The 14530-nt window shown below is 55.9% G+C and overlaps 1 protein-coding gene across 2 annotated transcripts in view; it reads left to right on the top strand.

Moving 5' to 3' along the window:
• The window catches only part of ZNF423 (zinc finger protein 423), a 315937-nt gene that overhangs the window by 14633 nt on the left and 286774 nt on the right, over positions 1–14530 (top strand). The window contains exon 1 of one of the 2 annotated variants that reach the window (XM_014738459.3): positions 1937–2023. The exons of the other annotated variant lie outside the window; for it this stretch is intronic. Within the exon in view, the coding sequence (XP_014593945.2) occupies positions 1957–2023 (67 nt within the window). The 5' untranslated portion in view covers positions 1937–1956. Of the gene's footprint in view, positions 1–1936; positions 2024–14530 lie in introns of those variants that run through there. 2 annotated transcript variants of the gene reach the window in all.

Here is a 14530-nt window from a genome sequence, read left to right as displayed (position 1 = left end):
GTTGTGAATTTACTTTATAGCCATTCATTTGAATAATTTTGGAGCACCTCCTCTGTGCCAAGCACTATGCTAGATCTGACCTCACAAAAGACAGAAGAAAGTTCTTTCTCCTTCTATGATTCACTTTACCAACTGTAAAGTTCGGGCTGTGAGGGTGGGAAATGAGTTTATATTGGTGTTTCCCAAAATGTATTCCAGGATTTTGTTGATTTTCCACTAAAAGAATAAAAAATGTTTTCTGTGGCCAGACACATTTGGCAAACACTGGTAAATGGAGTTAAAGTTTTTAAAACTTTTGACAGAGCCTCTCAAATGCTAATGCGGGACTCTCTCAGATGTTAGTTCTGATTTCCAGACTCATTTGATCACTTGTCATGGAATCCTCTTAGCTGGGTACAGCTTGGGTTTCTACGCTTTTAAGGTCTATCTTACCTGTTTGTCCATTCATTCATTTGTTTATTTCTTCATCCCACACACGATTATTGAGTACCTACTGCGTGCTGGGCACTGTTCAAGGTGCTGAGGCCACAGCGGTGGATAGGAGAGAAGTTTATTCTAGTGGAGGCAAAGGCCACCTACAAGTGCATGAGTCAGTAACATAATTTCTGGGAAACAAAGCAGGTCCTGGGATAGGGAGTGGTGGGAGAGGCTGTCCAGACAGGGCCGTCTGGAGGTGACATTTGAGCCCAGGGTGATGGGGGAGGCATGATGGAAGCTGGGGGCTGGAAGCCTATGCACTTGGTGCTCTGAAGGGGCTGAGGGATGTGGGAGGAAGGGGTCCTTCCCTGGGAGGACCCGCCACTGGCCCAGCCTTCCTTGGTTTCTGTGGTACAGTCCAGGCTCAGAGAGGCTTCTCTGGGTGGTGAGTCCGTTTGATGGGGCTGTTTCTGGGCAAGGATGGCTTCTGGCTCCCAGTCCTGCCCTAGAAGCCTTGTTGCCCTCCTCCCCAAACCATGTGGTCCTATGGCAGTGTAACCCTGTGCACATCACCAGGAGGTCTCAGTGGATGGTCCCTCCCTGGGCAGGGGGGCTGTGAGCACCAACCCGCAGAGCCCCTGCCTGTCTTGGTCACTACCGTGTCCCCAGTGCCTGGCACTGGACGCACATTCCCACCCCCTATCTGACAGATGGGAAAATGAGGCCAGGAAGCTCCCACAGCCCATTCTCTCAGAAGCCCAGCCCAGAACCAGCTCGTTTCCAAGCCAGGGCTGTGACCCGAGGCTGGTGGGATCGGGGAGGGCAGAGACTTCCAGGACGGGAGGTGGGATCTAGGGGCCTCCAGGGCCCTCCTGGGGTCTGCCTGCAGAGTTAACCGGTGTGACCTGGGTCCTAGGAGATGAGGGGAGGGGGACGGGGATGAGAGGAGCTGACGGAGGCGGGGGAGGTCGGGGTGGGAGAGGCCGAAGAGATCCAGGGTTGGGGAGGAGGCGGGCCAGGAGACGGGGAGGGGCCCTGGGAGGGGGCCTCGGGGCTCTTCCCGCCAGCGAGCAGGAACGCGCCCCTCCCGGCCTGGCCTGCCTGGCCCGCGGGGCGGCCCGGGACCCTTTGAGGCGGCCGTCCTGGGAGCGCGTCGGGCCGCCCCTCCCGCCGGCAGGCTCCGCGGCCGCGGCGCAGTCGCTCAGCCCGGGGCTGGGCACAAAGCGGCCGCGGCGGGGGGCCGGCTGGGAAGGCTCGCTCGCGCCGCCGGTGGGCCCCGGCTTGTTCTGCACGGCGGGCCGCCCCCGCCGCCCGCCCCTCGGCGACCCCAGGACTCCTGAGTCCCAGGCCCCGCGCTGGCAGCTGGGGGCCGGCGGGGGTGGGCCGCGGCCCGCTGGCCAGCTGTGCGCCTCGGGGGCGCTGCGGCTGGAGCGCCGATTGGTCTTGGCTTCGGGGCGGGGGCGGGGGCGGGGGCGGGGCAGGGGGAGGGCGGTGGGAAGCAGCGCGGGCCATCCGTGAGTGTATAATAATCAACAGTAAATGTCATTGATTGCTTCTGAGCACTTCACACTCCGTAATTCACTGAAGCTTCACGGCGACCTCGGAGGTAGGGACTGGGATTACCCCCTTTTTACAGAGCAGGAAACTGAGGTCAAGAGTGGGAAAATAAATCGCCCGTGTCCCACAGCTAGGACTAGACAGGCTTCGAAAGCAGGGACCCCGGCCCCAGAGCCGTGCTCTGCCCCTGCATGGCGCCCAGGCCTGCAGGTATGGGGTATGCGGTGTGGGAGTGCTGTTTTGAGTGCATTTGTATGTGTTCAAGAAATGACAGACAGAAGATTAGCAGACAGATCTGAGTCATGATTCTGGGTTTGCCACTTAAAATTCGCTCACTCATTCATTCACAGGATGGATACTTCCTGACTTCATTCATTCCCTGGCTGTGTATTTCTGGCTCTGCTAGTGGGCTTCTGCTATTGCTGGTGCACAGTAATGAGTGAGAAGGCTGGGTCCCTGCCTTCAGGGAGCTTACAGTTTAGTTGGGGGTGTGGTAGTGGGATTGATAAAGTGTGAACAGTTACACCAATATGTAGTTTTTCATGGGCAGACGGCTCTGGCGTCTCAGCCTTGGACAGCTGTCCTGGAAGGCCATTTCAGAGGATGTGATGTGTCAGCTGGCCTGGGAGGATGAGAGGGAAACACAAAGGGAGGTGGATGGTCCCCTCTGGCTCTGAAACTCATTCCCAGGGCCTCCTCCCCCTGCCTTGGGCCCAGCCCTGCATGGATGGGTAGGAGGGAGAAGGAAAGGCCGTGGTCCCTGCCCATGAGGACCTGATGGGACAAAATCTGGGGGAGTTTTGAGTATGTATGTCTGGAGGGACAGGGACAAGTGTAGTGGGCTCTCCTAGAAGGGCTGGAGCACAGATGAAGAAAGAGGCAGGGGAGGGTAGTGGAAGAGGTTGCTGGGTGTGGGGTGGCCCACTGGTCTTTTCTGGGGAGCCCCCCGAGCAGGCCTCTGAGCCTTGAGCTTAGACGACTTCTGAGTGCCACATTGTTCCAGAGGTTCTCACAGGCACCTGCAAGTAGCCAGAGTACGTTGGAGGGGGTCCCTCTTCATTTGCCAGATGAGAAAGGGAGATCCTGAGACGTCCACAGCCCTGCCCTGGCTCATATGGCGCGTGTGTGTCAGGGCCGGTGTCCAGCCGTCAGTCAGGCTGCTCATTTCCAAGGTCCCTGCGTCCCATGGACAGGGGTCCTGACCCCAGCTCACCAGGCCTGGGACCTCCGCTGCACATCGTTAGGGTTGGAGGTGGAAGGGAGATGCTGATGCTCCATCACTATTACCCAAGTCCTGAGCTCACAGCCAGGCCGGTGAGAAGACAGCTGTCCCATGTGCCCGCTGCATCCACAGTCAGCCTAAGCTGGTTATCGGAACAGGCTTTCTTCTGAATTTCCTGTCTTCATTGCCTCAAAATACCCATTGCTCAGACTCATCCGGGGAGTGCCAGGCCTGTCACGGGTTCTAGGTCCGAGCTCAGTTCCCTACTCATGCGGGCAGGGTGAGGCTGGGCCTGTCCGCAGACGTCTCTGTGCATCCTGTCCTGCCTTCTTTTATCAGGAGAGTTCCAGTCCTGCTCTTCTCTTGGAGACAGGTTCCACCTGGGACATGGGGGTGGCAGAAGAGGGTAAGGACATTCATTGATCATATATATTGAGGCTGACTGCCCAGCACATGCTGAGTGCTTTATATACATTTTCTCATGAATCCCTTGACAGCCCGTTGGGGTTGGCACCATTACGTTTGCCATCCTGCGGGTGACGGAACTTTGAGGGTCAGCCTGAGGTCCAAGGTCACACGTCACAGCTGGGCTGCCTGACACCACGGGGCCTACCCCAGTTACTCCCAGGGCCTCCTTCTATGTGCCTGGTGAGCAGGCGGCCCTCCTCCCCCACGAGCCCATGCTGGCCTGGGAGACAGACCCATAAACAGTTATGAACTCTGAGGCTGGTAACACCCTTGAGGACCCAGCTGGTGGCCACCCCCCCCCCCCCCCCGCCGCCCCCTGCCACTACTCTCCCCCTCTCCTGCCTGCCCAGGTCTGCTCCTGAAGTTCACATGGGGGAGAAGGGACTTGCACAGTTTGGGGGTAGGAGGCTGAGGCCAGGTCCCCGGGACATTTGGGGTGGGTGATGGACAGGGCTGTACCTTCTTCCTGGTTTCTTAGGAACTGCACACCCAGCCAGGCCAGCCCCTCTGTTCTGCCAGGTGGAGATGGGAGCTGCTTGCTTGCTGTATTTAGGGTGGGGAGTCCTCCTGTCTACTGCGTCTCCCTCCTCCCCTCAGGCCCCAAGGGACCAGCTAGCTCAGCCCAGGAATCTTGGATGTGGTGGTTAGGGGTGGGTGGCCTTGCTGAGGGACTCCAAGATTTAAAGGGCCCAGCCTCTCAGCCTCTCTGTTTCTGCTCAAACCACCCCCTGGGCCGGAGACCTGGCCTGGAGCCTGTATCTTCTTCGCCCTCAACATTTGCCCTGGAGACTGAGTTGAACCTGAGGGTGTGTGAACCTGCCGGCCAGTTTCCGGCTGCCCTTCGGCCGGCCCGTCCTGGCTGAGAAGCCCGGGAGCAGCTCCTCTCCCGGCTCCTGAAACGCCTCTCCCGGCACCGGCCCTCTGCCTTCCCCGCCCTCCACCCCTCCTGCGCCGGCTTCCTGGAACCCAGGGACCCTGGAGGCTTCTGGACCATATCGAGTTGCCTGGGTGGTTGTTGCCCTGTTTTTTTGGGCCATGCAGGGTGGGGGAGCTGGGAGAAAAGCCGATGATTGGGCCAGGGCCAGCCAGGGGTGGAGGCTGACGGCTAACCCCAGTCTCCTGGGTTGCACTGTGGGCCCCCAGCCCCTGGCCCTGAGGGGCCTGGCTTCCCCGCCTGGCAGGGAACAGCCCTGTTTGGCATTTCCTGCCTCCCTCCCTTTCATTTTGCACCAGGCTCCCCAAGGATGCCTCTGGGGGGACGTGGGGCTGCTCTGACCGTTCTCCCTGGTGACTCGGGCCTGACTTGGCCTGGTACCACCACAGTCCTGCTGAGCCTGGGCCCAGCATGGGGTCAGCTGGATGGCTTCTCCCCACCCTCCTCAGACCGCACCTCCTGGCTGGACAGCTGGGCCAAGCTGGGCCCATGTCTGGGTCTGAGCCAGAGGCCGAAGCCGGCTGTGAGAGCTCCTCGCAGACCCCGTGGCTTGGGGGCGGTGGGATGTGGGGGCTCTGGAAGAGGCTGAGCGGCTGGGGGAAGATGGAGCCAGGGGTGGGAGAAAGGGAAGGACCAGCCCTCGGGGGCAGGGCAGGCTAAGGTCTCCCTGGATGAATTCTAAGGTGATTTTGAGAACCCCCAGGTCCCTGGCACTGCTCTGCCCTGGCCCCCCAAGGCCCACTGCACACATGGTTTTGCTTTTCCAGGCATCTTCTCCTGGTCTCCTCCCTCTGGGTGCCTTCTGAGCTCCTCGGGCCCCTCCCCCAGCCCTCCTGGGCCCCCTCCTTCCTCCTTGACCCACTTTAGTCCCCTGTTGCTGGGGGAGGGGAGTGCACAGCCGGCGGCTCTGATCCTGGCTGCCTCCCCCAGCATCCCTTGGGGCGGGCTCTGGATGGAGCCAGCAGGCTGAGCCGGCCCAGCCCCAGGGACTGGCACACAGCGTGCTCCGAGTGGCAGCCTCCCTGCCCCCTCCATGGACAGACAGTTCTGGACAGCTGCCCCTGCCTGGGCCCCTGGGAGGCCCTGCCAGGGCCAGGCTCTGGTTTCCCCCAGCCCCAGGGAGCCGAGGCTCCAGCGGTCCCTCCTACACGCTGCCTTGCAGAGTGCACTTCCCGAGGGGCCTCAGGCAAAGCCAGGCCCCAGCCTCCACCCATTCCTCCCCTGAATCTCTGCTGGAGAGACAGGAGCTGGGATCAAGGTCTGTGTCTGCAGTTAAGCTGTGTGACTCTGGGAAATCCACCAACCCTCTCTGGGCAACAAGGGATTTGGACCAGATCGCTAACCTTTATTGAGCATTTACTAAGTTTCAGGGACTCAACTAAGCATTTTAAATTTATGATCTCATTGTATTATCACAGCTATGTCGTGAGGCATGCTTTCCTAATCCCTATTTTAAAGAGGAGGCAACTGAGGCCCAGAAGGGGAAAGTAACTTGCTCCACATCACACAGGCGTAACCACAGGGGTTTGAGGTGAGATGATTTTTCCTTGCTCTAACATTCTGGAATCCATCCTGATGGCGGGGCTGTTAACTCTCCCAGGGCTACTGCCTGGCCCTCTAAGGACTTGAGGCCCTCCTCCAGGTTTCCTGCCTGAGTCCCTCGTCACTCTGTCCTGGTTGTGTGTTGTCTGGGTCCCCATACCTGCTCCTGCCCTGCAACAGGCTGTGGGAAGCCAAGGTCCCAGGCTGCCCCTAGCTGGGAACTCGCCCCATCCGGAGCCCTAGTCCTGTGTCCAGGGCCTGGCCCCGTGTGAGCCCCACTCCTAGAACAGGATGTGTCCTGGCTGCCCCCGCGCCCGCCGCAGGGACCAGGAGCCAGCCTGGAGTTTCCGCAGGCCCTCCCCGCTCGCGCCCAGCCGGCGAAGCCCCTGCCCCTCCCCTGCCCCTCCCCTGCCCCTCCCCTGCCCCCCCCCTGCCCCCTTTCCACAGCCCCGCCAGAAAACAAATGTGAAAATTGGGGGCTGTTCAAATTTGGGAGCCGTGCTGCCCTCTCTGTGCTTTTTGTCTTTTCCTCGAGTCCTGACATCCGCCCGTCCTCTGGGAGCCTTTTCATCTCAGCCTGTCGTCTTGCTGAATAAAGGCGGGGCTGGGAGGCGGGGGCTCTGGGGGCCGGGTCAGGACACCTTCTCTCATTTGCCTAATTCCCTCACTCGAGAGCATCTCCTGGTTACGCATCTTCCTAGCGCGTTTGGTCAGGGCCGCCGAGTGTCTTTTCATGGACACTGGAAGTGAGTGTAACAGCCCTGTTTGTATTAGCTGGTGAGCGTTATTTGCATAGTGATTGTTCTGATGAAACAAAATAATCGCTTGCAGTTTACGAAACTGTATAAATACGGGCGCCTGGAGCCGGCGCATGCGCAGCGCTTCCTCCCGCGCGGAAGTCCGTCCTGCTCGGGGAGGAAACTCGGGCTCCAGGAAGAGCCCAGCCGGAGGGGCTTCTCGCAGGAGAGGTGCTTCCCAGCGCGGCTCGAGTCTGGGCTGGGTGTGGCCTGGTGGGTGGCGCTCGTGGAGGCGGAGGAACCGCGCTCCGAGCAGGGACTCGCCAGGGCGTCGGGGTCGCCGAGGTGAGCGCGAGGGAAGCCCGGACCTGAGCGTCAGCTCCTTGACGTTGCCCTTCCAGCCTTTTCCATTAAGGTTGCAGGCTGGGGACTGAGGCCCAGTGTTGCCCACAGATATGTTTTGATTGGGTTGTGCTATATTTAAGAGAAATAAACCGACATTAAAATATCTGGAGATTTCACGGAAAAAAATCGTTCGAATTTCTTGCTTCTCTCTCTCAAAACAAATAGGCAGATGTGGGACTGCTCAGCCCACGACCCTGCCTGGAGCAGCCCTGGCGCTGGGGTGGAGGCCGCTCCTGCAGGAAGGGTGCGCTCACCACAGGCTCTCACGTGCTGCCCGCGCGCCCGGGGGCTTGGGGTCCTGATTGCGCTGGGTCCGTTCCCCCCGCGCCCTGCAGGCCCGAGGCTCGGCGGCCGTGCACCGGGCGTCCTCTGCATGCTCCGCTCTAATCTGTGAGGAGGCGTCTGCTCAGGCCCTGCGGCTGGAGGAGCTTCCCCTGGGCCCCCTGGCTCTGCTCCAGCGACCCTGGGTGCCAGGCGTCCTGATGTCCATATTGGCTGGGGCAGAGGTCTGGAAAAGGAGTCACTTTAGGAGGTCACACCCTTATTCCCAGGAGCTCGCCTTTGCGCGGAACGTTCCCGGCCTCCTCCTCAGCGGCTCCCTTTAGAGCCTGCTGCCCCCAGAAGACAGGCGTTTCATGATCTCAGACTGTTTTTTAGACTCAAGCGACATCGCCCAGCTTGCTCAGCAGATTTAGCCCGAGTGGCTTTTCAGCCGATTCTAACACATTTCAAATCCACTCAGGTAGGGCAGGCCCAGAGTGACACCTGTCCAGTGAGGGAATGGTTTGACGAAGGACCTGGGCTGGAGCTGGGCTCGGAGCTGAGGAGTGGTGCCCATCCCACACCCCAGGTGCCGTGGCCTCGGCAGCAGAGCCCCAGAAATTTGGTTACATTTCTGGAGAGTCTACTTCGTAGGAGGAAAAGTCAAGCAACAGCAGGGGGTGGGACTGGTCAATACCCCGCCCCCACTCCCCCCCTTCCCCCGCCCTCCCCCCAACAGAGCTATCGGCAGCCTGGGGCCGGCGCCCTGAGGAAGGGGGTTCCAGGCCTCATCGTGGGCAGCCCCCCACTCGGGACTCTGTCCCCTTCACATAGCGTCCCTTGTTACCCTCGCGGCCGCTGCAAGTGGCAGTCTGTTATCCCTGTTTATAGATGAGGCGGCGAGGCGCCAAGGCCGAGGTCACACCAGTGCCGAGAGGAGGAGGTGGGTTGAGCACAGGCCTCTTGGCCCCGGAGCGTCTCTTAACATGACCCCGTTTTCTCCAACTGTAAAATGGGAAAAATGTCCCCACCTCCTAGGGGTGTTACAAAGATAAAATGATCTAAGAAAGAGCTCACCGTGACCCCTAACCTCTACTTGTCAGAGCAGGACCATGGACACAGGTCTGCAGAGGGTTCTCCAGCTCCTTGTTACTGGGTGGTGTCCTGAAGCATAGCCCTTTCTCCCGTTTCTCCCTCCCATAGTCTTTATGATCTGTCTTTTGACCATTTCACTGCTCTGGACAGAATTTCTCCTCCAATATCCTGAGGTTGTGAAATTCTCCTGGGGGAGGATTGCATCTCTGACTGGTTGGGGCTCCCCTGGGTAGGGAGTGGTGCAGGGAAACCTAAAGAGTCTTCTGGAAGGAGGAAGAGCAGTAGGCCAGCCACTCAGTTTCAACAAAACTGGCTGGCCGACAAGAGATCAGATCAGTTGGGATGCTTTGGGCTGCAAGACGTGCACTCCAAGTTCAAAACAGCTCAAGCATGAGGGGATGGAATGTCTTGTAGGACGAGAAGTCTGGGGGGAGTGTGGCTACAGAATGCTTAGTAGAGCGGTCAGCACTGTCAGCAGGGACCCAGGTACCTTCCATCGTTATGCTCCGTCCTGCTCAACACATTGGCTCTTGCCCTCAAATTTGTCTCTTCTTGGTGGAGAAATGGCTGCTGTGGTTCCAGACATCACACTCCCAGACATCAATGTCCAAAGACCAGGAGAGAGAAGCTCCCATATACAGGCCTGTCTTTAGAGGAAGGATACTTTCCCTAATTGGCTCTAAGTCTCTCCCTTGTGCCTCATTGATGAGAATGGCATCCCCTGCATACCCTAGACCAGTCACAGGCCAGCGTGTGGAGCATCGCTCCAGGGGCTCTCGAGAGCCCCAGCTTTCCTTGGATTTACTGGCCTCTGAGGATATGGACAAAACTTGAATTGGGTCAGCAAGAGAGAAATGGGTGGAAAGGCTGCTGGGGAGGTCCCCAGTGCTGTTTGGGGACAGGCAGACTCTAGGAGGCCTGTGTCACACCTGTCTTTCCATGCAAGGTTCTGGAGCCCCTCCCCTGTCCCGTTATGGCCCTCCATCCTACTCTTTCTGGTCCCTATCTCCTCTCCTCGAGTTCTAGGACTGTACCACCTGCTCACGTGTCTTTCCTTCTGTCTGAGTCACTCTCCGCCTTTCCTGCCTGGCCATCTCCTTCTCCTCCTTCTGGGCTCAGATTCAGTGTCTCCTTTCCTGACCACCTTTCCCCCAAAGCAGGCCCGCTCCCGTTAGTCTCTCTCTGTTTCTTCTTTTAATGTCATGTTATTCTCGGTGGGAATTTATTTATGTGGTTACCTGTTTACAGTCTTCATGCACTGGACTCTCAGCTCTGTCTGGAAGGGGATGGGGTTTGACTGTCCACTCCCGTGTCCCTAGGCTTCAGGAGACAGGCCAGAGGCGGGAGGAGGGGTTAGAAAGTATCTGCGCTGAGCAGGCGTTTAGTAAGCAAGGCCTGAATGAAGGACCACTGCTCACCAGGCCCTCCCTGGATTCCTTGTCTCTTTCCTCTGACTTGTCTGCTTCTGTCTGTCTGTCCCCCGGAACCCCGAATTCCTTGTTGTGTTCTTTACTCTTTGAGGAAGAGGAGAGGCGGAATGTCTCCGTGAGTCTGGGACCTTTTTCTCTCCAGTGACCAGATCACTGGAGGGGCTTCTCCAAGGGCTAGTTCTGCAGAAGTCCTTGCCTGGAGGCAGCCCACAGTGGGCACCGTGGGAGCGGCGCGGCTGGGAGCCCTGGGGCAGCCCATCTGGCTGTTGGCTCAGTGGCTGAAGCCAGTGGGCAGCACAGAGACACATCTGGGTGCCTGGAGCTGACCTTGCCCACAGGGGTTGGGTCCCCTTGCCCTGAGGACATTCTTTTTCACTGCTGGGAGCCCCTCCGCCCAGGAGACAGTGGGGTCAGCCCTTCTCAGGGCTGTGGAGCGCATCCCGCACCTGGGAAGGGCGTTCACTTCTTGGTGTTGCTGCTGCCAAATCATAAGGCCGGCATGGGAGCCAGCCGGTCATTCTAGACAACACAAAGGTGGAGAGAGTTGGCTAGGGTTCTTTTAAGTTTGAAGACAAGGAATTGGAATAATTTTGAGGAATTCCTTGACTGGAATAGTCGGATTGACCATTGACGGGGTCAGATGAAGTGGATGGACACACCCACATGACGTGGATGCTGCCACATTGTCCCCAAGGCACTGGGGTGGGGATAGGGAACGGCAAGCCCAGGCCAGGCCAGGCAGCACTGGGAGGAGTGGGGGCACCGGGCAAGTGGGGGCTTGGAGAGAAGGGGAGTGGACCCAGTTTGGGCGAGCCTGCCCCGAAGCTGCCCTGATTCGGGTCCTCAGGCTGCCAAAAACCTCCCTCAGTTCGGAAGGCTGGGGCCCCTCCCTCAGGGTGGGGAAGGAACTTTCCCGGGTCTCCAGACCTCTCCTCCATAGCTGGTCGGATGATAGAGTGTGGCCTTGCTCTGTGTGTGCTGGTGTACCCGGGTCCCCATGGGCCGTACCTGGTGCCTGGTGCCCACCCCAAGGGGCCCTCTTGGGGACGCGCTGGCTGCAGTGTGAGCCTAATGAGCAGAGTGCTGGGGAGGGGCTGTGGTCTCCCCACAGGGCTCAGTCTCCCCAAGTACCCCCACGTGCGGCCATTGAGGCTGGTGGAGCCCTTCCCAGCGCCTGCTGTTGCTTTTAGGGCTCTTGCTTATGTCGCCTTTTCTTTTTCAGTGGGAAGTGTCGGCGTGAGTAATTATATATATTTTCACAAACTCGAACTATGCTTCATTTAAACTTCTATAAACATGTCTGTATAATTCTAATTAACTGCTCACATAAAGCCATCAGAAAGTTACATGGGGAAAACTCATTTGCCAGACTGTTGCCTAAAAGCCAAGGAAAATATTATGTTCTTCCAACAAACCGACTATTCATGTACACTGTTCCCAAGACAAACAGGCGATATTTGAGGACAAGCGAGATTTTTAAGCAGTGATCGCGAGCCTCTTGTAAGTGGTGTTCACCAGAGTGTTGGCAGGGTGGGTGGCTTTGATTGAGTGATAAATGCTCTTCAGGAAAAATGCCCTGGACCTGGAATGTGGGGTCAGGACCCTGGAGATGGGCCATCTCGTGGAGCTCTTGTTAATGTCCATGGGCAGGAGGCCCCTCTGGATTAGTGAAAAGCCTGAATCAGAGAAGAGTCAACGTGTTTCTGTCAAGCTCTTTGAGCAGTTTCTTCTTGGGTCTCTAAGAAAGTGTGGGCGCACTCTTCCTGGGGCTGCTTTTGTAAGTGGGTGAGAATGATTTGAAGTTAGCTTTCACTTATTCATTCATCCATCTGACCAATTATTACCGAGCACCTGATGCTGCTGGAGCAGGACTCTGGGTGTGGCAGCGAAGGAAAGGTCAACAATCCCTCTCCTCTGGGGGCTGATACTCTGGCTGTTGGTGGTGTTGGTGGCCAGGGAGACAGTACACAAGATAAGTGAGTAGACTGTGTGTGGTGTGCTGGAGGTGAGGGCTAAGGGAGAAGATGAAGGAGGAGAGGTGTGGGGAGCTGGGACCAGCAGGGGCAGTTATAGATTGGGTCGGGGAAGGGCTCACTGAGGAGGTGACTTTGAGTGAAGACGTGAAGGAGGTGATGTGACTCTGCAGGCAGTGGGAACAGTACGTGCAAAGGCCCTGAGAGGAAAAGTGCCCGGATGTCTGAGGAAGGGTGAGGAGGCCAGTGTGCCTAGGGCTGAGCAGGTGGCAGGTAGAAGTGGGTGATGATGTCAGATAGGCAATGGGAGGGCAGGGAAATTGAATCAACTCTTTCATTATATATGAGAAGATGCTTCTGAGCTGCCCGGCGGTTATCTTTTTCATTTTCTCTACTTCACAGAAGAGAAGGGCGTTAGCATTTTGCAACACTCGCTCAGTTGCAAATGATGAGAATAATATGCAAAAATATAGAGAGGAAGATAAAAATACCCACAAAGTTCCCCCTACAGAGGACCGCTGTTACATCTGGGGGTTCTCCTTTCAGGCGTCTTCATTTTGATCATCTGCCTTAAGTCTCTCCTTTGGAAAGGTCCGAGAGCAATGCTCAGTCAAGGCCCCGCGTGAGAGTCACGGGTGATTAATTTTGGGATTGAAGATTAAGGAGGTTTTGTTGCGCCCTTAAACACCTTGAAATTGGGGTCCAGGTAGTTTCGGAAAGTTGTTGACAGCTGAAAAAAACTGTTGAAAAGGAAGGGCTGGTGGTTTTGTGTAGACAACATTCAGTGGTAACACAAACATGAGTCCTTATTATCTCCAGGCACTAGACATAAGTAGTCTTCATTCAGTTCTCTAATTTTTTTCCAATTTTTTTATTGTACTAAAATACATATAAAATTTACTATCTGAGCCATTTTTAAGTGTACAGCTCAGTGGTATTAAGTACATCCATCGTGTTGGGCAGTCGTTACCACCATCCACCTCCATAACTCTTTTCATCTTGTAAAACTGAAACTCTGGACCATTAAACTCTAACTCCCCGATCCCTCCTCCCCCAGCCCCGGCACCCGCCATGCTGCCTTCTGTCTCTATGACTTTGACCACTCTGAGTACCTCATGTCAGTGGGATCATGTAGTGTTTGTCTTTGTGACTGGTTTATTTTGTTTAGCATAATATCCTCAAGGTTCATCCATGTTGTAGCCTATTGCAGAATTGCCTTCCTTTTTAAGCCTGAATAATATTCCACTGTGTGGATGTGCCACATTGTGTTTATCCATTCATCTGTTGATTGACACTTGGGTTGCTGCCATCTCTTGACTATTGTGAATAATGCCGCTATGAACGTGAGTATCTCTTTAGGACTCTGCTTTCAATTCTTTTGAACACCTACTCAGAAGTGGAATTGCTGGATCATATGGTAATTCTATTTTTAATTTTTTGAGAACTTGCCACACTGTTTTCTATAGCAGCCGCACCATTTTGCATTCCCACCAACAGTGCACAAGGATTCCAATTTCTCCATTCTTGCCAACGCTTGTTATTTTCTGGTTTTTTTCTTTTTCTTTTTGATAGTAGTCATCCTAATGGATGTGAGGTGGTATGTCATTGTGGTTTTGATTTGCATTTCCCTGACGATTAGTGATGCTGAGCATCTTCATGTGCTTATTGGTCATTTGTATGTCTTCTTTGAAAAAATGTCTATTCGAGTCCTTTGCCCATTTTTAAGCCAAGTTGTTTGCTTTTTGGTTGTTGAGTTTTAGGAGTTCTCTGGATATATGATTTGCAAATATTTTCTCTCATTCTGTGTCAGTTCTTTCTAATCTCATGACAACTCTGTGAGGTTGGTGCCATTATTATCATTGACAATAACCAAGAATCAGTGAGGTCTCGGCTGTCTCCACATTGCACAGATAATCAGGGACAGAGCTGATAATGAGACCTCACCATTTGAATCCCGATTCCGGGCAGGAGTTAGAGTTGAGGATGCCACAAGGCTGTCCTCATGAAAACCCTCGTGAAAACCCCAGTGAAGGCGTTTGGTGCATCCTTCTGACAACGAGCCTGACTCGTGCTCCTTCCCGTAGTGGCTTACTGTGTCGCCCCTGCTGCTGTCTGCCTCTCTGACGTGCTCTCAGGAAAGGCACCTTGGGAGGCTCTCTCTTGGTCTTCTGGGCTGGCTGGACTGGAGATGGACGCCACAATGCACATGATGCTCAGCCCAGGCCTTGGCGTGCAGCAGCCCTTTTTGATAAGCAGAAGTTTTTATTATTAGCAAATTCTTCTGCAACCTTGTCGGGCCGTAGAAAAGGGACACCTGGAACTACCTATGTCGTGTAGGGCCAGATGGATTAGACCTGAATGTTAGGGTCTGTTTTTAGCTGCTTCATTCATTCAGTCCCTCACTCATTCATATCGAGGTGTAATTTTTCCAGCAAGGAGATTCCCTTGGTCTCAAGTTTCCGGAGGCACCTGGTACAATCTAGATTCCA

This window comes from Equus caballus, chromosome 3 (genome assembly GCF_041296265.1).
Source record: "Equus caballus isolate H_3958 breed thoroughbred chromosome 3, TB-T2T, whole genome shotgun sequence".
NCBI classification, from domain to species: Eukaryota; Metazoa; Chordata; class Mammalia; order Perissodactyla; family Equidae; genus Equus; species Equus caballus.
Note: the sequence above shows the minus strand (reverse complement) of the source record. Positions and strands in the feature narration are given on the sequence as shown.